We start from the raw sequence: 20,750 nt of genomic DNA on the forward strand, positions 1-20,750 counted from the left end.
GATGAGGAGTTGCCTCTTACAGATGAGCAAAGAAAGTGGTTTCTTGAAATGGAATCTACTCCTGGTGAAGATTCTGTGAAGACTGTTGAAACGACAACAAAGCATTCAGAATATTACAAAAACTTAGTTGATAAAGCAGTAACAGGGTTTGATAGGACTGACTCCAATTTTGGAAGAAGTTCTGGTGTGGGTAAAATGCTACCGAACAGCATTACATGCTACAGAGAAATCATTGGTGAAAGGAAGAGTCAATCAGTGTGGCAAACTCCATTGTTGGCTTATTTTAAGAAATTGTCACAGCCAACCCAACCTTCAGCAACCACCACCCTGATCAGTCAGCAGCCATCAACATCAAGGAAAGACCCTCCCCCAGCAAAAAGATTACAACTCGCTGAAGGTTCAGACGATGGTTAGCATGTTTTAGCAATGAAGTGTTTTTAAATTAATGTATGTACATTCTTTTTTAGACATAATGCTATTGCACACTTAATAGACTACAGCGTACTGTAAGCATAACATTTTTACGCACTGGAAACCAAAAAATTCGTGTGACTCACTTTACTGTGACATTCATTTTATTGCAGTGGTCTGGAACTGAACCTACAATATCTCCAAGGTATGCCTGTATAGTTTCAGCTCTTAGATTTAGGTCTTTGATCCATTTTGAGTTAATTTTTGTATATGGTGTGAGGTAGGAGTCTGACTTCTTTCATTTGCACGTGGATATCCAGTTGTTGCAGCACAGTGTGTTGAAAGGACTATTGTTTCCCCCAATGAATTGTTTTGGCACTCTTGTCAAAAATCAATTGGCCATCAAGAGAATGAGAAGACAAGGCACACACTAGGATATTATATTAAATATAAGTTAATATATAAATATACTTTTATATTTCTAAAAGACATATTGGATAAAGGATCGTTATCCAAAATGTATAAAGAACTCTTAACAAACAACAATAAGAAAACCAAGAATCCGACAGTGCGCTCGGCGTCTCCTGGATCCATCTCTTGCTTCAACAGTGTTTGGACAGAACAGACCCAGGGACGCCCCCTTCTTCCAGCCTCCGACCACCCTCCAACCTCTTTTCCAGTCGCAGCCTTTGGCCCAGCTTCTCAGTCATCTTCTACTTCCGGTGGGACCAACCAACACCAATTTTTTGACCTCAGCTCCTTACTGCCGTCAACCCTGAGCTCCCAGATTCGCCAGAATTATTCTACCGAAGTGGAGGCCACGGTCAACTGCCTGGTCAACATGTATCTGCAGGCCTCTTACACCTATCTCTCTCTGGGCTTCTATTTCAACTGCAACAATGTGGCTCTGGAGGGCTTCTGCCACTTCTTCTGCAAGTTGGCGGAGGAGAAGTTCGAGGGTGCCAAGAGTCTCTGGAAGATGCAAAACCAGTGCGGTGGTGACACCCTCTCCCAGGACTTGCAGAAGCCATCCCAGGATGAGTGGGGCAAAACCCTGGAGGCCATGGAAGCTGCCATGGTCCTGGAGAAGAACCTGAACCAGGCCCTTGTGGATCTGCATGCTCTGGGTTCCACCCACCCAGATCCCCATCTCTGTGACTTCCTGGAGAACCACTACCTAGACAAGGAAGTGAAACCCATCAAGAAGATGGGCAACAACCTGACCAACAACCGCAGGCTCGCTGACCCCCAGGCTGGGCTGGGCTAGTATCTCTTTGAAAGGCTCACCTTCAAGCATGACTAGGAGCCTCCGGAGTCCAGCAGCCTTTGAGGGGCCCCTCGCGCAGCCCCCTGATGTCAGAGCTTCTGGCCTGAGCCTCTCCCTGCAGCTGCTAGGTAGCTTTTTAACCACCCTGGAGCCCTCTCCCAAGCTATGGACCAAATAGAAAAATAAAGCTTTTTGCAGCAAAAAAGAAAGAAAACCAAGAACCCAATTAAAAAGGGGCAAAAAATCTGAACAGACACGTCACCAAAGAAGATATACAGTTGGCAAATAAGTGTATGAAAAGATACTCCACATCATGTGTCATTAGGGAATTACAAATTAAAACAATGAGATACCACTACACACCTGTTAGGATGGCAAAAATCCAGTACACTGACAACACCAAATGTTCGTGAGGATGCAGAGCAACAGGAACGCTCATTCATTGCTGGTGGGAATACAATATGGCACAGCCATTGTGGAAGACAGTTTGGCAGTTTCTTACAAAACTAAACATAATTTTACCATATGATTCAACAACCACACTCCTTGTTATTTACCCAAGTGAGCTGAAAACTTATGTCCACACAAAAACCTGCACATGGATGTTTACAGCAGCTTTATTCATAATTGCCAAAACTTGGAAGCAAGCAAGAAGTCCTTCAGTAGGTGAATGGATAAATAAACTATGGTCCATCCAGACAAGAAATATTACTCAGTGCTAAAAAGAAAGGAGCTATAAAGCCATGAGAAGACATAAGACAACCTTAAATGCATATTACTGAGTGAAAAAGGCCAATCAGAAAAGGTTAAGTACTGTGTGATTCCAACTATATGACATTCTGGAAAGGCAAAACTGTGGAGACAGCGAAAAGATCAGTGGCTGCCAGGGGTTAGTGGGGAGGGAAGGATGAATAGATGAAGCAGGGAGAAATTTTAGGGCATACTGTAACAGTGTATACATGTCCTTATATATTTGTCAAAATGCATGGAATGTACAACACCATGAGTGAACCCTAATGTAAACTGTGGACTTCAGGTGATAATGACATGTCAATTTAGATTCATCAATTATAACAAATGTACCAATCTGGTGGGGGATTTTGATAGTGGGGGAGGCTGTGCATGTGTAGGGGCTGGGGGTATATGGGAACTCCATCTTCTGATCAATTGTGTTGTGAACCCAACTGCTCTAAAAAAGCCTATTTTTAAAAAATCAATTGGCCATAAACTTTAAAAAATTAATTGCCAATATTTTTGGACTCTCAATTCTATTCCATTGATCTATATGTCTGTCCTTATTTCAGTAACACACTGTTTTGAGTACTGCAGCTTTGCAGTCAGTTTAGAAATCAGAAAGTGTAAGTCCTCCAACTTTGTTCTTTGTCAAAATTGTTTTGGCTATTCTGGGTCCCTTGCATCTCCATATGAATTTTAGGATCAACTTGATAATTTCTGGAATATAGGCAGTTGGGATTTTGATAGGGATTGCACTGAATCTGCAGACCAATTTGGGGAGTATTGCCATCTTGACAATATGAAGTTTTCCAGTCCATGAATGTGGGATGTCTTTCCACTTATTTAGGTTTTCTTTTAGTGTTTTCAACCATGTTTAGTAGATTTCAGTGTACCAGTCTTGTATTTCTTTTGTTAAATTTACTCTAAGTATGTTTATACATAAATTTATTCTTTTTGATGCTATGTAGGCAGAATTGTTTTCTTAATTTCATTTCTGGATAGTTCATTGCTAGTGTATAGAAATACAATTGATTTTTGTATATTGATCTTGTATCCTTCACCTTTGCTGAACTGGTTTATTAGTTCCAACATTCTTTTGTGTGGATTCCTTAGGATTTTCTCTACATAAGATCATGTCATCTGAGGCTAGAGATAGTTTTACTTCTTCCCTCCCAATCTGGATTCCTTTTATTTCATGTTCTCACCTAACTGCCATGGGCAGAGCCTCCAGTAAAATGTTGACTACAAGTGGTGAGAGAGAACATCCTGCTGTTGTTCCTGATCAAAGGGAAAGTCTCTCACCATTGAGTACAGGAGCTGAGGGTTTTTCGTAGCTGGTCTTTATCAGTTTGAGGGTGGTCCCTTCTATTCCAGGTTTGTTGACTGCCTTTTTCTGTGTCTGTTGAGATGATCATGTGGTTTTTGTCCTTTATTCTAGTACAGCATATTACATTGATGGATTTTCAGATGATAAATCGATCTTGTGTTCCTGGGATAAATCCTGCTTGGTCCTTTTCATATGTTGCTGGATTAGATTTGCTAGTATTCAGTTGAGCAATTCTGCATTTATATTCATAAAAGCTATTGGTCTATAGTTTTCTTTCCTTGTGATATCTTTGTTGGGTTTGGTGTCAGGGTGATCCTGGCTTTGTATGATGAGGTGGGAAGTGTTCTCTCTTCTTCTCTTGTATTTTTTGGTGCTTTATCTTCACTGCATCTTCATGGTGTTGCTCTGTGTGACTGCCTTTCTCGGTAGGGTCCAGCACTTGGCCCAGCCACGTCCCTGGAAGTTTACAGTTTACTCCGTCAACCATGCTTGGCCACGAATATCCATTGGAGGCTGGTGCCTGTGAAAGGGGGTGTGGTGAGAGCCCCTCTCTGGGTAGATAAGAAGTCAGCGCTCTGAAACCCTGCACACCAGCTCTCAGGTGGTCATCGGTAACACCTTGGGGGAGCTCCTGTTACAAAACTGCCCAAGCCTCTTGGTTGGAAATGCATTTTTCTGGATTTTTGTGAAGGCATTTCACAACAAGGAACATCTGCTCAGTTATGTTTAGGCCACAAGGAGCGAGGTAAGGGAGATGTCATCCCTGCAGGAAGTGGGAGCCAATCTGAGAACTTCCTCAAGACAACATCAGCCAAATATCAGAAGGGAGCAAGGGGGCTGGCTAAAGCAGAGTGTTCTAAGTGGCACCATCTTGTCTGGGAATCCACCATCCTGTCACCATCCCACTGAGCCAGACAGCCTGCAGGTGCCCCTAAAGTCCTATTCCACAAACCACATATAAACCTGACAACATGGAGAAAGTTCTGGGGGAAGAGGATCCCTGTTTTTGTTTTTCTTTGCTCGGATGGATTGTCATCATTTTGCTCTAAATGAGTTAACACCCTGTCACACCAACCTTCCCATCTTCAAAGTGGGAGGAGCAGAAGGACAAAGATCCCTCAGTCCCAGGAATAAATAAGCCTAAGGGGGGGTTTTGATGGTCACGTTATGAGACACATGATGTGCTCCTGTGATGCAGGGACTGGCATGGAGTAGATGCTCAGTCCACCATACCTCTCACGGATATCTACAAGAAGGGAGCTGCCCTTATGGTCCCCCAGGGTTCTCCAGGCTTGACAGGTGCTCCTGAGCTATAAGGGGCTGCCATTGGTGTCTGAGGGGCCCTAGGGGTGCCCCAACCTGGAGGGCTGGAGGTTGTCCCCAGGAGTCTGCTTCCCTCCTTTCAGGACATTGTCTGTAGCTAGAAGCTCAGAACAGACAGCATGAGTTCTGCCCATTCACAGAACACGCCCCAAAGCCGGGCACTCCCTCATCAATGGGTGAAGGTGGCTTCCTGCCATCCCATTGTGCCAGGAGGTCAGGGACTGCCCAGGGCCTCTCAGCTAGATTCATACCCTCATCTTACCAGTCTCACCTGACTCCCACAGCCCCCCCAGTGTTGAGGGGGCCTGGATGGTGCCCAGCTGGTGGAGTACGTGGGTTGAGTTGAGGGATTAAGGAGGGTGTCTGCGGCAGTGGAAAGCGAGTGGGCTCCAGACACCCTCCACCCCCAGACCTGGACCTTAACCTCCACTTGCCTCCCGAGGCCACCCGGGTGACCTGGGCTAGTCACTTACCTGGTGGCCTGGGTTTCATCATCTGCGAACCAGGCACAGTAATAGGGCTTCTCTAGAACCTGGTGAGCTCTCGTCTTGACCGTGTGAGGTATGGGTAGGGTGGGCTGAGCGTTTGTGTGACCACGAGGTAGGGCCCAGTGCTGGATCTGGCGCACAGTGCCGGGGCGGGTCCAGCACGCAGGCAGCGCGGGGGGGCGGGGCAGACGCAGCACGCAGAGCGGCGGCGGCGGCGACAGCAGGTGAGTCGCAGCAAGTCCTGTGGGGACGGACTCAGGCCAGAGAGGAGGCGAAGGCTCAGGTACCTGGAAACAGGGGCGCGGCAGAAGTGGCTCTGGCAGCGGCACAGCGGCGGCGGCGTGTGGGGGCGAGGGAGGGGGGCACCGGGCCTTGGCTTCAGGCGCAGGGCCCAGGGCAGCCCCCGTTCCCAGCGGGGTGAGCTGACACAACAGCCTGGCGGGGCGGGGCATGGGGGATGAACGCCTCTGTCTGAGGACAGATGGCCGCTGGGCTACGGCCAGGGTCACAGAGTCGCTCCTGTTCCGGATCCTGGAGGCCTGGCCCGGCTCTTGGGAAGCCTCGCGTTTCCACCCTGCTTTGGGTTCCCACACCACTGGAGCAGTTCCTAGCTGGGCTCCCTGGGGCTGCTGCCTCCCCACCCTGAGGGCCCCTCCCAAACATGCCCAGATCTGGCTTGACCAGGCTCCCTCCCTTGCCTGGGAGGCAGGCCAAAGGGATCTCCATGTTTCCTGTGACCTGCTGGCAGGCCCTGACCCTGCATCATCCCAGCCCTCCAGCTAGCCAGTGGTTCCAGGCTTGGGTCCCCAGGGCAAGCTCAGAGCAAGGACTTAATGCTGGTCAGGACCCGGCTGGGCAGCCCGTCACTCCCCTCTGGCCCTCGTAGGTGCCAAGAGCTGGCTTGCTGCTCCTCTCAGCTGCCCACCATGGCCCGGGGGCTGCCCAGCACTGCCAGCCTGGTGCGCTTCTGCCAGAAGCTGAACCGGCTGAAACCACTGGAGGAGTCCACCATGGAGACATCGCTGCGGCGCTGCCTGAGCACGCTGGACCTGACCCTGCTGGGTGTGGGTGGCATGGTGGGCTCGGGCCTCTACGTGCTCACGGGCACCGTGGCCAAGGAGCTGGCTGGCCCTGCAGTGCTTGTGTCCTTCGGCGTGGCCGCCATGGCCTCCCTGCTGGCAGCCCTATGCTACGCGGAGTTTGGGGCACGTGTGCCCCGCACAGGATCTGCCTACCTGTTCACCTATGTGTCCATGGGTGAGCTGTGGGCCTTTCTCATCGGCTGGAATGTGCTCCTAGAGTACCTCATTGGTGGAGCTGCTGTGGCCCGCGCCTGGAGCGCCTATCTGGATGCCATCTTCAGCCACAGCATCCGCAACTTCACTGAAACCCATGTGGGCATCTGGCAGGTGCCCTTCCTGGCCCACTACCCAGATTTCCTAGCTGCTGGTGTCCTACTTTTGGCCGCAACATTTGTCTCCTGTGGAGCCCGCATCTCTTCCTGGCTCAACCACACCCTCTCTGCCATCAGCCTGGTCGTCATCCTCTTCATCATCATCCTGGGGTTTGTCCTGGCCCGCCCGCACAACTGGAGCTCTGAGGAGGGTGGCTTTGCGCCCTTTGGCTTCTCCGGCATCATGGCTGGCACCGCCACCTGCTTCTTCGCCTTCGTGGGCTTTGATGTCATTGCCGCCTCCAGTGAGGAGGCCCAGAACCCAAAGCGAGCTGTGCCTATGGCCATCGCCATCTCGCTTGGCCTTGCAGCTGGTGCCTACATCCTCGTCTCCACTGTGCTCACCCTCATGGTGCCCTGGCACAGCCTGGACCCGGACTCAGCACTTGCTGATGCCTTCTACCGGCGGGGCTATAGCTGGGCGGGCTTCATCGTGGCAGCTGGCTCCATCTGCGGTAAGGGGCCCTTCCGGGCAAGGGGGGAGGGACCAGGGCATTGGGGCCCTGCCCTAAGCCTCCCTGGGAGCAAATCTCCATCTGGGCCTGTGTTCCCAGTTGCATCATAGGCCCAGAAAGGGGCTAATGATTAGACTACCCACCCAGGCTTGTTGGGAGGGACCTACTCACAGCCCCTCCCAATTGTACATACAATGTCAGTTCTGTGCATGTGCTTCCAGATCCTTTCCTGACAGAGGGACTGAGCCCTCCTCAGATTCTCCAGTGGGCCTGTCACCTAAACTGGTGTGTCCCATTCCTGGGTGGTGAGGCGGGAACAATCCAGCACCCCATATACACTCAGGCTCACTCTGAGAGCCCAAATTCATGTCTGTGTTCCCAAGGGGCCACCCTTGCTCTGACCCCAGCAGCAGCCCCTGGTGGGCCTGTCCACCATGCTGACCCGTCTCCCACCCTCTGCCACAGCCATGAACACTGTCCTGCTCAGCAGCCTCTTCTCCCTGCCACGCATCGTCTATGCCATGGCTGCCGATGGGCTCATCTTCCAAGTGTTTGCCCATGTGCATCCCCGGACGCAGGTGCCCGTGGTGGGCATCCTGGTGTTTGGGATCCTCATGGCTTTCCTGGCGCTGCTGCTGGACCTCGAGGCACTGGTCCAGTTCCTGTCCATCGGCACACTGCTGGCCTACACCTTTGTGGCCACCAGCATTATTGTGCTACGCTTCCAAAAGGCCCCTCCATCCAGTTCCCCGGGTCCAGCCAGCCTTGGCCCCGTGGCCAAGGAGTACGACTCCTTCTCAGACCACATACAGCTGGTGGGCACACAGCAGGCCTCAGCCCCTGAGCCTGGGCAGCTGCGACCAGCCCTGAGGCCCTACCTCGGCTTCCTGGGTGGGTGCAAACCTGGAGCCGCCGTGGCTTGGGCACTCGGTGTCCTGGTGGCCTCGGCCATCACCCTGAGCTGTGTGCTGATCTTCGGGGGCTCGCCCCTGCACCTCCCGCTCTGGGGCTACACCCTGCTGCTCCTGCTCAGCTCCGTCATGTTTCTGCTCAGTCTCCTCGTCCTGGGGGCCCACCAGCAACAGCGCCGGCAGGACACCTTTCAGGTACTTCCTCCAGCAGCACCCCTCACTCTCAGCCCAGCCAGCTCCCCTCGCCCCTTCCTCCTCTGCTGTGGCAGGATGCACCAGGGCTCACAGGGCGGGGGAGGCCAGTCCCCCATCCCCCTCTTTCTACATGGCGAGTGGACCCTTGTCTCCGGAATCTCCAGAGGCAGAGAAAGGTTCTGAGGACTCCTGAGAAATGAGGCCCTGGGCCAGCAGACCTTCCCACAGCCCAGCCCAGCCCTGGCCTTGTCCCCCCAGATTCCCATGGTGCCCGTGACTCCAGCCCTGAGCATCCTCCTCAACATCTTCCTCATGCTGAAGCTGAGCTCCCTGACCTGGCTGCGCTTCTCCGTCTGGCTGCTGATCGGTGAGTGGGGGCCAGGCTGGGACCCGGGTGGGCTGCAGGAGGAGGGCAAGCAGGGAAGCAGGGCTGGGACGGCCCCTCAGGCTTGTGTCACCCTTGCAGGACTGGTGGTGTATTTTGGCTACGGCATCCGGCACAGCAAGGAGAACCAGCGGGAGCGGCCAGGGTTGACTGCCACACGCTACGTGGTGTTCCCCAGTGGCAGCCTGGAGGAGACGGTGCAGCCCGTGCAGCCCCCAAGCCACACACCGGCCCAAGAGACTGGCCGCACAGAGCAGCCCATCAGTCCATGAGGACCACTGGGGGCGAGTCTGCCCTCCCCCACCTCTTTAGGGGACCAGAGGGGCTGGCAGCTGTTGGGGGCAGCTCAGGTTTGCAGGCCTGTCCATGCAGGGGTTGGGGGGGGGTCCTCAGGACCTTAGCCCAGGTGCCAAGCTTTGAGTGTTTGGGAGTGGGCTGTGGACAGTGCTGGTGTGGTGGACTCTGCCCAGCGCCTTCCAGTTTATGACCAACTCCAGCTGCCTGGGCAGGGAAGAGGCCTGGAGCTCCGGGGATCCACAATAATAACTGCTAGGCCAGCCACGTGGCCTGCTGCCATGCCCACTGTGGTGTTCTTTGTGGCACTGAGTCCTGACCTTCCCCCCGGAACTAGACGATTGTCCCCAATCCACAGCAAAGATGCCGAGTCTCTCTAAGGGGAAGGCGCCAGCCCTGAGACAGCCATGAGTCAGGGACACAGTCAGGCCTGGTTCCCAGGGTCCTGCCCTCAGGCCAGTGCTCTCTGCCCAGCTCAGAGGGGAGCTACGCACACTAGGCACAGAAGGGTCTCTGACAAGGCGAGGCCAGGCTTCCACCCAGGCTCCCCACATGTCCCCTCGGGGGCGGATCCAGTGAGCAGAACCTGGACCCCAAGTGGAGTTGTGGTTCCCTCAGTTTCCCAGGGATCACAGAGAGCAGAATATGTGCCTAAGGCCTGCCCTGGGATATAGAGGTCCACCCGCCCGGGTCCACGCATCTCTCAGGCACAGGCCCACGTGGCCCACATGGCTCCCCTGGGGGTGCACACCCACGTGCAGACTGAGGCACAGCTGGTTCCAAGCTCAGGGCTGCCCGCAGCTCCCCAGCTGCCTCTCTCCCTGCCCGCCCCTCAGGGCTCTGTGATAAAGGCTTGGGACTGGACACACGCGTGCAGGTGGGTGCACAAGAGCCTGGGCCTCTCCAGGTACCTTCCAGCCCACCTGGTGGCAGTGGGGCCCCAGTCCTTGGCGGTCCCCAGGCCCACCCTGCACCCCCACTGGTCTCCCCAAGGCCATGCTTCGTCTCCCATAGACGCCTCCCCCTCCCCATTCCTGCCTGGAAGGACCACACAGGAAGCTGCTGGCTCTGGCAGCTTTACTCCTCGGCTCTCTGCAGCCCTGACCTCAGCTTTCTCTGGGCCCCAAGGACAACCAGGTACCCGTGACCCCGCTCCAATGACCAGGCTCAGGGCTGTGTTCTCTCACCCTGGCCCTTCTGAACCCGCCTCCCACGGACACGGCTCTGGGGATTGAGAGGAGCAGGGACCCCAAGGCTTTGCTGGGGCTCCAGGTGCCAGATGATTCCAGATGCTGCCCAGCCTGGGCCCCAGCCCTGGCCCTCCCCAACCTGGTCCATGTCCCTCCACCAGCAAGCTGGCAGCATGCCCCTGGTCACCAGGGACCCATGAGAAGGCAGCCCCTTGTCTCCCTGGGGTGGGTATCCCCAAATTCCTGCCCCTCCCTGGGACCAAGAGAGGGCTTGGCTCCTGCAGCCCCGTTCCTCCCCTCCTGACCGTGGGCCAGGGAGCACAGAGAAATTCTCCAGCAGGCAGGACTCAGGGCCCCAGGAAGATTCCAGAGGCAGGACCAGGCCAGCCTGCTGGGGGCTTCCATGTCCTCTGTTAGGGACATTCTCTCCACCCCCTGGGCTCCACCTGGGGTCTTGGTCAGAGCGTGGTCCTCATGCAGTTGCCTCAGGCTGGGGTGGGCAGCGGCCCAGACACGTTCTCAGGTGTGACCTTGGGCAGCAGTGACAGATGTGTCCAGATATACAGCCTCGCCACCCCATGGCTGCCAGGAAGCCCGGTGAGCAGGCTCCAGGGTGTGGGCTGGGGTCACCAAGGAGACATAGAAGGTCCCAAAGGACCCCATGCCCACCAACTCAGCCCCCCTTCCCCCATCCCAGCCCCCCACAGCCCGAGGGCTGCCACCAGGAAGGGGCTGGTGCTCACAAACTGAGCAGGTTTGGGCCCAAGAGGTGCCTGTGCCCTTGCCTGGGGTCCTAGGGGGTCGGATCATTCTCCCACCACACTCCTCACTCCATGGATGAGGCCTAGAGCTGGGAGGGGACCTGCCCTAGTAACCCAGCCCCAGAGCAGCTGAGACGACTCCTCTTGTCAGGCTTCTTTCTCCCTTGCCTTGGATTCTGGCTGCACAGACCCCCATGCAGGGCTGCTGAGAGGGGAGGGGCTCTACTGTGAGGGGAGTGCTGGCAGGGGGAGGAGGGCTGGGACCCAGGCAGGGCTGAGTCAACCACAGCCAGTGTGGTGACAGCTGGTGAACGGGGAGCTGCTGGGAACACTGGAAACAGACTGGGAAAGCGTTCTCCAGACCCAGACCCAGCAGGAGCCCCACTGGACCAGTGCCCTGTGTCGTGTTTCCCTGTAGGTCTCTGTACAAAACTGGCTTTTGTACAGAGCACCTGTACCGGGGCTGGAGTCGGGGGAGAACATTCTGCCTGGGAGCCGAAGGGTGGAGTTCTCCCCTGACCCCCTGCCCTGATCGAGCTAGGGCTTCATCCATGAGTCCCCAAGGCAGAGCCGCCATCCTTCCCAGTCCTGAACACCCAACCAGCAGAGAGAGAGAGATTACAGGCCTCAGGAATTGGCCAGCGAGTGGGTTCTAGGGCCACCCTGACGACAGTGTCCAGCTCCCAGCAGCAGCGGTGGGGCAGGTGCTGGGCCCCCTCTAAGGCACCTGGGCAGCCGGATGTGGGGGTGGGGAAGCCGGCTGTGTCTGCTCAGGGTTGGCAGTCCCCTTCGGAGCTTTTGCCTGCAGATGAGGACAGCAGGTCGGGGCTCCAGCCACCATCCTCCAAAGTGTGGCCCAGGGTCCAGGCAGGCCTGCAGCTCACCTCCTCATACTTGGTTCTCCAATAGAAATGGGCTTCCCCATCCACGTACAACAGCAGCAGGTCACAGGAGAAGGTGATCTGGGAGAGGCAGGGCAGACCCATGTCCTGGCTCCCAACCTGCCATCCCGCCGCCTCCCCAGCCCTCACCCCGAGACTCAATGTCAGGCACAGGGGGCTCGAGTGTGCAAGCAGCGGGGCCAGGGGGGCAGGCACATGCTTACCGACAGCCAGAGGGAGCCATGTTGGCCAGACTCACCACACCCAGCCAAGCCACTCCAGTGCCCAGAGTGAGAGTTGTGGGGATGAGCCCGAACTTCCCTGCCTGAGAGAGACCCAGGCTGAGCCTCTCCTGCTGTGGCTGTTGCCCCCTTCCACCCCTCACCCCTGCCCAACCCACCCCGGCCTGGCCCCCACCTGCCCAGTGACAAGGATGTTGAAGCGGATCCCGTAGAGCTTGAGCAGGCTCCGCGCCTCCACTCCTGAGGCCTCCCACCAGTGAGCGGCTGTCCTGGGGGCAGGAGAGTCTAGTGACCTGCTCTGCCCACTCCTGGGCTGGGCTCCCCCTCACAGGCCTCATCTTCATCATCCATTGACTCTACCCACCCCTAACCTGAATCCTGGGTCTCAGCCCTGTGTCGTTGCTGAGGACACAGGGGACAAGCAAGCTGGGACCTGCCTCTCAGAAGCTCCCTGCCTGCTGAGGGGATGGGGACAGAAGGGTCCCAAAACATAAACTGGTAGTAGGGATGGGGGAGGCGGTGGCAGGCCTGGGGCTGTGGGGTCCAGAGAGGGGCACTCACTCTCCCCTAGGAACCAGGGAAGGCTTCCTGCTGGGAGACTCTCAGGCTGGTTTCCCAGGGGTCAGGAAGGAGTTCTAGGCAGAGACATAGGGTGGGTGAGAGCACAGGGTGCGGGGAGGAGGGCGTGGGCGGGGTCCCCCCACATGGTTGCAAAGGGCTGGGGAGGTCAGCGATGCCAGGCCAGGCTGGACCCAGCGAGCAGTGTCAGGGGCTTCACCTCCAGGCCTGATGGCTGTGTGCATGTATGCATGAGGGTGATGAGGTGACAGGAGGGTGGGGGCCTGCTTAGGAAACTCAAAGACATGACAGTACATGCACACAAGATCCTTGAGTGCATCCTGGATCGGAAAATAAAAAGATTTAGGACTAGTATTGGCACAGCTGGGGAAATTTACATATTAGATTTATCTGCCAATGTTAGATTTCCTGAGTGTGACAAGAGGCCAGCGGTCACCTGGGGAAGGTCTTCATTCTCAGGAGAATGTTGAGAGGGTGAGTGTCCAGATATCTGCCACTTACTTTCAAATGGTTTCCTTTGAAATCTATCTAAATATATCTGGCTCACTAGAGAGGGAGGGAGAAAGCAAATGGGGCAAAATGGTAAAAAAAAAAAAAAAAATCCAAACCTGGTGAATCCAATGATGGCTATATGGGTTTTCACAGTACTAATCTTTGAGGTTTTCTATAGATCTTTGTAATGTTTTAGATAAAAGCTTAAGGGAAAAGTAAAAAAGAAAGCCCCCTGTGCCATGGAGGGCGATGCTGGAGGAAGGATGGAGTGGAGGAGGGGCTGAGGGTCCCAGCTGCAGCAGGGGTGTGGGGGACACGTGGGGTAGAGGCCAATGGGCTCAAGAGGGAGGCTGGACGGAGCCTGTGCTGGGGGACCTGGAGCTGAGAGCACCCCCTCCTGCCCTGGGGACTCCTCCACACACAGCAGAGCGTCCAGAGGGCTGGGCCAGGCTGGGGTCTGTCCCGGCTGCCACAGAAGGACAGGTGGAGGGGCACCTGGCTGAGGAGCAGCAGGCAAGCAGTGGGGCCGCACCTGAAGTTGTAGCTCCTCTCCTGCAGCTGGAAGGAGTAGTGGGGTCGACAGTCGGAGCCTCCGGCGTCCAGGTCACAGTCCCAGTGGACAAAGATGCCCACAGCCCCGCCCTGCACACAGCACATCACTGCTCCACCAGCACACAGGCAGGGACCCTCTACTGGAGCCCTCCCAGAACCCTGCCCCACACAGACATACCAGCAACGCCAGGTCCTCAAAGACCCCTCCAGCTGCGGCCACAAGGTCCCCGATGCGGAACACAGGGCAGTAGGGGCTGAAGCGTGGGTTGTAGCGGCAGCGCTTGAAATAAGTGGCATCCCAGGTCTCCAAGGCATTGGACCTGAGAGGGAGTGGGGCTGAGGGTCGGGCCAGGCAGGGGACAAGGAGGATCTGGGGCCAGCCAGGACCCACCATGCTGACCTGGAGAAGTTGAACTTGCTGAAGGTGACAGTGTTTTTGATGAACAGTGTGAGGTTCTCAGCCTGGAGCAGCAGGGGCTTCCTGCAGGTGGGAGAGGTCAGGGGCAGGCTCTGCTGGTCCTGGAACCCGCCCTGGGTATCGGAGACACTTACGTGGGCTCACTGTTGCTCTCCACGGGGCACCAGCCCCGGATCTCACAAGTCCTGTGGGTCCCATTGAACTCCACACACTGGCCCGTTTTTATGCCTTGAAAACACAAGACAAACTCCAGGCCCTCAAGTCTCCACAGGGCCTGGGGAGGGAGTGGGCAGGGGTCTGTTGGAAGAAAGAAGACCCACAGAGGCACCACCAGGCCTGCACGAGGGAGCCACCCAGGGTCCCAGCAGGGCCCCCTGAACCCCCCTCCCAGTGGAGGCGCTGGAAGACAGGCCCACAGTTACCGTGGCTGTACGTCCCCGTCTCCCCTTCAGGACAGTGCTCGTCAGCCCAGCAGTTCGCCAGTGGAATGGAGGGGTGCTGAGGTGGTGAGAGAGCAGAGTTGTCCAGGCCCAGGGGGTGTCTCCCCTTTGTGACACAGCCCTCAGCCTTGCAGTCCCCAGGGACACGCCCCTCCCCTGCTTAGCCCACAAGATTCCCAACATGGGAAAGTTGGAGGGTGGAATTAAAAGGAGGTGGTCAGAGGGGGGAAAGCGAGCAGCCTCCAGCCAGATCGGGGTGCAGTGCTGTATCCCAAGGCAGAGCAAGACTCCTGCCCTCCTGATAGTTCTGTCCTGGGTAGGGGCAGAAGTGACACCTCAAGGCCCAGCTCCTCTGGACCAATTTAGAGGACAGAATAGGGAAGGTGCAGGGACTCTGGGAGGGTAAGTTCATGCCAGGGTAGGGGTGCTGGGCGTGGCAGACTAAGGGAGGGACCCTCATCAGAGTGGCCTGTAGGGAAGTGGGACCCCACACAGTGGCCAAGGGACCACAGGCTATTCCCTTGTTCTGCTGTAAAACAGGGACATTAGTGCCTGCACACGGCCACAGAGTTCTGGGCATCAGCCAGGAGGGGACTTGGTGAACATTCTGGGAGTCCCGGACCCCAGAGAGGAAGCATCCTCAAGCATGAGGCACTAGCACAGAAAGGGTTCTGCCAGGTGAAGGGTGGACGCCTCTGTCCAGAGCCCTGGGCTCAGGGGCAGCAGGAGGAACGCAGCACCAGGGTGGCAGGAAGGCCTCGGGGACTCTGAGAAGCCAAATGACACTGTGGGACTTTGTGGGGTGGGACTGTGAGAGGGGGCAGAGGACAGCATGGGGCCACCTGCTCTGCCTCGCCATCCCTACCTGTGTCCTGGGTCTGCCCCTCCTCACCACCCTGGCTGGGCCACCAACTCCTCTGACCAGACTCCATGGTGATCACCACAGGGCCCCACTTCTGCCCTCATCCACCTCCCTCCAGCAGCCCGAGTGGCCCATCCCAATGACAGACGATCGAGCGCCCCTCCCCTGAGCCCATCTGTGGCTCCTGATGCTGCTGGCTCCAGTTCAGCTCCTTAGAGGGGCTCACAGGCCCCTGTGGTCTGGGGCTACCCCCTTCCTGCCCCAGTCCAAATCTAGGCTCCACCCCACTCAGCAGCAGGGAACCCTGGAGGTGCCTCCTCTCACACAGTTGAGGTCTTTGCCCATGCAGCCCCTCTGCCTGGACATCCTCTAGATCCCACTCAGCCTCCCATCCTGCAGGAAACCCTTCCTGAGGCCCCGGGTTGGCTGACGTGCCTCCCTGGGTCTCCCAGCTGCAGCTTCTGCCCCATCGCAGGCCCTGCCCCCCTGGCCAGGCTGTCTGTGCAGGAGCTCCGGGAGGTGGGGAGGGTGGAGTTCTGTAAGCCTGGTCTGGGGGAGGGTCTGCAGGTGTTTGCTGGAGGCCGTGACACTACAAGGAGCACAGAGCATGTGCTGGGAGGGACCAGACGACCAGGACCCTGAGAGGAGCTGGCAGGAACTCTGCTATTCTCAGGAAGCTGGGGTGTCAGGTCTGATGAATTACCCAGCCCTGGCAGCTTCGAGGGAAGGGCTGGAAGACCAGACTCGGGCAAAGAGGAATCACGTGGACTCCAGAGACCACAGAACCGTGGCCCCAGCACAATTTCAGGACAGTCTACAAACCGAACATCAACTAGACGTCTCCGAGCACTCAGAAAGGGAGGACATTGCGTGTGTTTCCGAAGGTCAGCACATCCTTTGTGCACCTGCCTCACCTCATTTGTGGATGGGGCCAACCAGGGACATGTGCCCCCCAGCAACTGGGGTGGGACCAACAACCAGGACAGAGGGGACAGGGGGCCACACAGTGACTCTGCAGCCCAGGAAGCAATTCCATGTTGGACTCAATGAAAGAAAGACGTCACCATGGAGGGAGGCTTCCGGGGCTATGTCCTGGGTCCCAACTGTTCAGACAAAATCCACAATCGAGGAACTGTACACGTGAAGTAGTTAAGATGGTAAATTTTATGTTATGTGTATTTCATTGCAATAACAAAATTGAGAACAAGTCCATAGCTGGGGAAGAAAGCGAGTGTGCTCTGCAACAGACGCTGGATTCCTGAGCCATCCCCAGGTGAGAGGAAAAGGTAAGATTTCGGGGGAGAGTCTGCATTTCTGCATGAACAGGCAAGAAGAGGGTGGGGCACTCTGGCTTGACCCCAGTTGTAGTGAAAAATACCCAGAGATCATAAGTGACCCTGCGCTCAGCATAAGAAGGAGTGTGCTGTGTTTGCCCACAAAAACAGAAGCTGCCCCGGGATACATTAACAGAGGCTGGGCATAGAGAAGGGGAGGTGATCTTCCAGCTTGGCTCTTGCTATTAGAGCCCACCTAAGCATTGCACCCAGTTCTGGGGGTTACACTCATCACCTGGAGAGTGCCCAGAGGAGGGACCAGGATGGGGAGAGGCCTGGACACCTCACAGAGAACAAAGGTGGAAAGCTCTGGAAGCAGACTGCTCAGAGGTGGGAAGTCCCATCACCCACAGGCTGGAGGCCTTGGGTCAGTGACTCAACCTGGCTGGGCCTCAGTCCTCTCATCTTAAATGGGGACTGCAGTACTTCCTCCCAGGCAGGGTGTTTGTGAGACTGAATGAAATGATTCATGAAAAGGTTTTACCTCAGTGCCTGGGACACAGTAGCACGTACTGAGCCCTCAGTCACCTGGGAAGGAGAAAGGGGGACACGGCTGGTGACTCAGGGCTGGTGGAGGAACAGGGACTCACTGGGAGGCTCCCAGGCAGCCTTACCTCTGGGCATCTGCCCTGAACTTGTTCTGGTGTCACAAGGAAATTGGTCACCAAGAAGAACACGTTCTCTCCCTGGAAGGCAAGGATCAGGGTGGGCCCCTGCTTGGCTCCCTCAGTAGGAGAGGCCAGAAGCTGGCAGCCGGGTCTGTGAGGGAAGGGGTCCCGGCCCATCGAGTTATCAACCCTGTGCCCTAGGAAAATGCCTCCAGTGAGGCAAGTTGAGGCAGAGATGGGAGGTTGGCTGGGTTTCTGGCCATTTCTAAGCCCCTGTCCACCTCTTTGAGGCAAGTTTTTTTCTCCTGTTCACTCTTATTCGCTCAACCAGAATTTTCCAAGAGCCTCCTGCTTCTAGGCACTGAAGATCCAGAGCTAAACTGGGCTGGGCTCCCACCCAGGCTGGTGGGGACTGGATCCCTCATTGCACACATGGCTGGGGGCCAGGGGAGCAGGTGGTGAGTTCTGCCGGGGACAAAGGCAGGGGGCCTGTGGGGAAGGGTGACTGGCACTGTGTGCTGTGTGTGACAGCTCTGCACATTTGCGGGGATGACCACTGGGGAAGGGGAGGGGAGGGCTGGGCAGAGGGCAGGGGTGTGGCAGCGGTCAGGATCTGCAGGGACTTGGTGGCCACCATCATGGAGAGGAAGCCTTCCCAGGGTGGAAAGCAAGGGCTGGCAGGCTCTGATGGTGTCACCTGTGAAGGCTCAGCCTGGCTGCTGCGTGGAGCGCACCTGCCGGCCCACAAGCAGAACACAGGCACAGCGGGGGCAGCAGGGAAACCCGTCAGGAAACGGAATGTACAAGAGGAGGGGCAGGAAGGTGGGGAGCCAGGTCCAGCTTTGGCCGTGGTAGTCGGCATGGCCCTCAGTGGATGAAAAGAGGCCTCACTGGGAGAGGGAAAGGGTTTCTTCTTGGACTTGGTGGGTGCGCATCAGGAGGCAGCTGTGATCGGGGCAGGTGGTCACCGGGGCTACAACTGGGGCATCAACAGAACAAGGTGGAAACTGGGGCTGTAGATCTGGGTGGAGGGAGAAGGGGCTGGAAATGCAGGATGGGAAGGGCAGAGGAGAAGCCAGACCACAGTGCCCAGGTCAGGGAGGAGAGCACTCAGGAGCTCCAGGCCCTGGCCCCCTGCCCCTCCACCCCACCCTCTAGATCAAGCCTTGAGTTCCCAGACCCCCCACTCTTCCGGATGCAGCCTTTGTGAATGCAGTACCTCTGGCCTGGCTTCCTGCCCCCTTGTCCACCTGGAAACCTCTTACGCATCCCCGAGAACCCTGTCCAGGGCCACTCCTCTGTCAGGCCCTTCCTGAGTGCAGCCTTGTGACAGCGTCAGCACCCCCTCTGGCATCACAGGCCCCTCTTGCACACACTCACTGCCGGGTGGGGTCAGAGGTGTCAGTGCCTGGCAGCAGCAACAAGACACCCACCTGTGGCGGCTTCACGAAGTCGGCCACGTCCCACAGCCGGTTCCCCAGCGCCTTGATTTGAGTCACGGAAACCCCTTTGAGTTTGGTGATAACGGAAATCTGGGGGTCCAGGTCCTGCTCCTGGTAGCCTTTTTTCTCGAGGAGGGCCCACCTGGGGAGGAGGTGATGGGCAGTGTGGTGCGTCCACAGCACATGGTGAGGAGTGGCAGAGCTGGGCCCCACCCACTCAGCCCCTACACCCTGTAGGCTCCCAGCACAGCATTCAGGGCCCCCGCCTATTCTCCAGCCTCATTTCCACCCCAAACACCCTGCACAGCCCAGAAGTTCTGGCCGTGCATCGGAGAGCCAATGCTCTCAGACCCAGATGCCCACCACCACCTCCTTCCCCAGCCTTCACACTCCCCTGCCCCAGCCAGACCCAGCTCCCTCCTTAAAGTTCCCCTGACCCAGCCACAACTGTGGTCTTTCTCAGGGGCCCCAGGGCTCCAGCTCTCACAGGAGTCAGGGACTACCTCCTGCCCCTCCTGGGGCCTCCTGGGCAGAGTGAGACCCATCCTGCTCTGTGCCCAGAGCCCAACACGGGCCTGGGGACAAGGCCCAGGAAAGGAAGCAGGTGGGCACACAGGAGGACACAAGCACACAGCTTGCTCTTGTACAAGCTGGCTTCTAACAGAGGGAGATCCTTCCTTCCGCCCCCACGCTGTCCCAGCCTGCCCCCTCCACTACCACCAGCCCAGCCCCTGAGGAGTAACCCCCCACCCTCAGCACAGCAGGACCAGTCACAGTCCCTCCAGTCAACCTGCCCAGGAGCCACTCTCTTACCCCACCATGTAGACCATGACCCCGAGCTGCAGCAGCCTCTGCAGGGCGCCCACCCGCCAGTTCCTGGTCATCACGTACTTCTCAGTTCTGTAATCCAGAAGCCCCCAGCCTGTCGCGGCCCCTGGGGAGCCCATGCTCTCAGCTCCTGCTGGCTGCCGGGGAGCATGAGTCAGCAGAGCAGCTGCAGCCCCAGCTGCACAGGAGGAAAAGCAGGGGCCCAGGCCAGGCCAGGCCAGCAGCTGGTAAAGGGACACTCCCACTGGGGGCAGGACCCAGCCCCACCCCCGCCCTGGGCTCAGTCCCCACCCCCAGCTGCCCTGGGCCTCCCTTCCTCTCCAGACTCCGTCTGCCTGGCCCTGGGGCTCAGAGAGGAGCAGCCCCTCTCCCCTGCCCTTTGGCCTCTCTTCCTTGGGGGGTGAGGGGATGACAGGTGTTATAGGTACTTTGAGAGGGGGACATGGGGGAGACAGGAGCCCGGAGGAGGGGCCAAGGAAAGCTTCTGGAAGAAGGGACCTCTGAGCTGACACCTGCAGATTCTGAAATTCAGCAAGCACAGCTGGGGAGGAATGTTCCTGGAGGAGGAAGCCGCATATGCGACGCTGGAGCCTGAGAGAGAACTGGGACCCACAGAGTGGGAGCATGACTCTGGCTCCAGAGAGGAGGGTGGCTGGCTCTGCAAGGTTCCCAGCCCCTCCTGTGCGATGCCCGGCAGAGCTCCCCCACCCCCCGAGGGCAGTGACTAAGGCCCAGCTCTGGAGTCAGGCACGGTCCCCAGTCCACGGAAGGGGGCGATGCTGTACCCACCCGGGACGGCAGGGGGAACCAGCGCCCGCGAGGCGTCCAGCCCCGCGCCTGGCCCGTGGCGCGCGCCCTTCTGCGCCCTGACCAGGAG

The 20,750-nt window shown here is 57.0% G+C and overlaps 2 protein-coding genes and 1 pseudogene across 12 annotated transcripts; 2 read left to right on the plus strand and 1 right to left on the minus strand.

Moving 5' to 3' along the window:
* The first annotated feature begins 847 nt into the window (after positions 1-847).
* Positions 848-2,550, plus strand: LOC147912388 (ferritin light chain pseudogene; annotated as a pseudogene).
* Positions 2,551-5,781: 3,231 nt separating this feature from the next.
* Positions 5,782-11,421, plus strand: LOC101399095 (cationic amino acid transporter 4). Of its 3 annotated transcripts, none has more exons than XM_087423766.1 (4): positions 5,782-5,834; positions 6,438-7,459; positions 7,925-8,565; positions 8,824-9,287. In XM_087423766.1, the coding sequence occupies exons 2-4, from the start codon at positions 6,478-6,480 to the stop codon at positions 9,220-9,222; spliced, it is 2,022 nt and encodes a 673-aa protein (XP_087279892.1). In that variant the 5' UTR covers positions 5,782-5,834; positions 6,438-6,477; the 3' UTR covers positions 9,223-9,287. The 3 variants fall into 3 exon arrangements, with proteins under 3 accessions (XP_087279892.1, XP_087279893.1, XP_004442420.3); XM_087423767.1 differs by lacking the exon at positions 5,782-5,834 and having other exon boundaries at positions 6,047-7,459; positions 8,824-8,932; positions 9,013-11,421; XM_004442363.3 differs by lacking the exon at positions 5,782-5,834 and having other exon boundaries at positions 6,446-7,459; positions 8,824-8,932; positions 9,032-9,287.
* On the minus strand, positions 10,223-20,071 carry LOC101408956 (P2X purinoceptor 6). 9 transcript variants are annotated; one of them, XM_087423776.1, is made up of 12 exons: positions 19,937-20,071; positions 19,037-19,187; positions 17,610-17,681; positions 14,782-14,857; positions 14,494-14,587; positions 14,342-14,422; positions 14,120-14,261; positions 13,922-14,031; positions 12,494-12,587; positions 12,301-12,401; positions 12,080-12,157; positions 10,223-11,997 (listed from the first exon to the last, which is right to left on the minus strand). In XM_087423776.1, exons 1-12 carry the CDS (start codon positions 19,990-19,992, stop codon positions 11,823-11,825), a joined length of 1,230 nt encoding a protein of 409 aa, XP_087279902.1. In that variant the 5' UTR covers positions 19,993-20,071; the 3' UTR covers positions 10,223-11,822. The 9 variants fall into 9 exon arrangements, 8 of the variants coding, with proteins under 8 accessions (XP_087279902.1, XP_087279894.1, XP_087279903.1 ...); XM_087423768.1 differs by having other exon boundaries at positions 19,859-20,055; XM_087423777.1 differs by having other exon boundaries at positions 11,765-11,997; positions 12,336-12,401.
* Positions 20,072-20,750: the final 679 nt, after the last annotated feature.

The sequence above is a fragment of the Ceratotherium simum genome, chromosome 35 (genome assembly GCF_057802395.1).
Source record: "Ceratotherium simum simum isolate JZ-2026a chromosome 35, ASM5780239v1, whole genome shotgun sequence".
Lineage (NCBI taxonomy): Eukaryota > Metazoa > Chordata > Mammalia > Perissodactyla > Rhinocerotidae > Ceratotherium > Ceratotherium simum.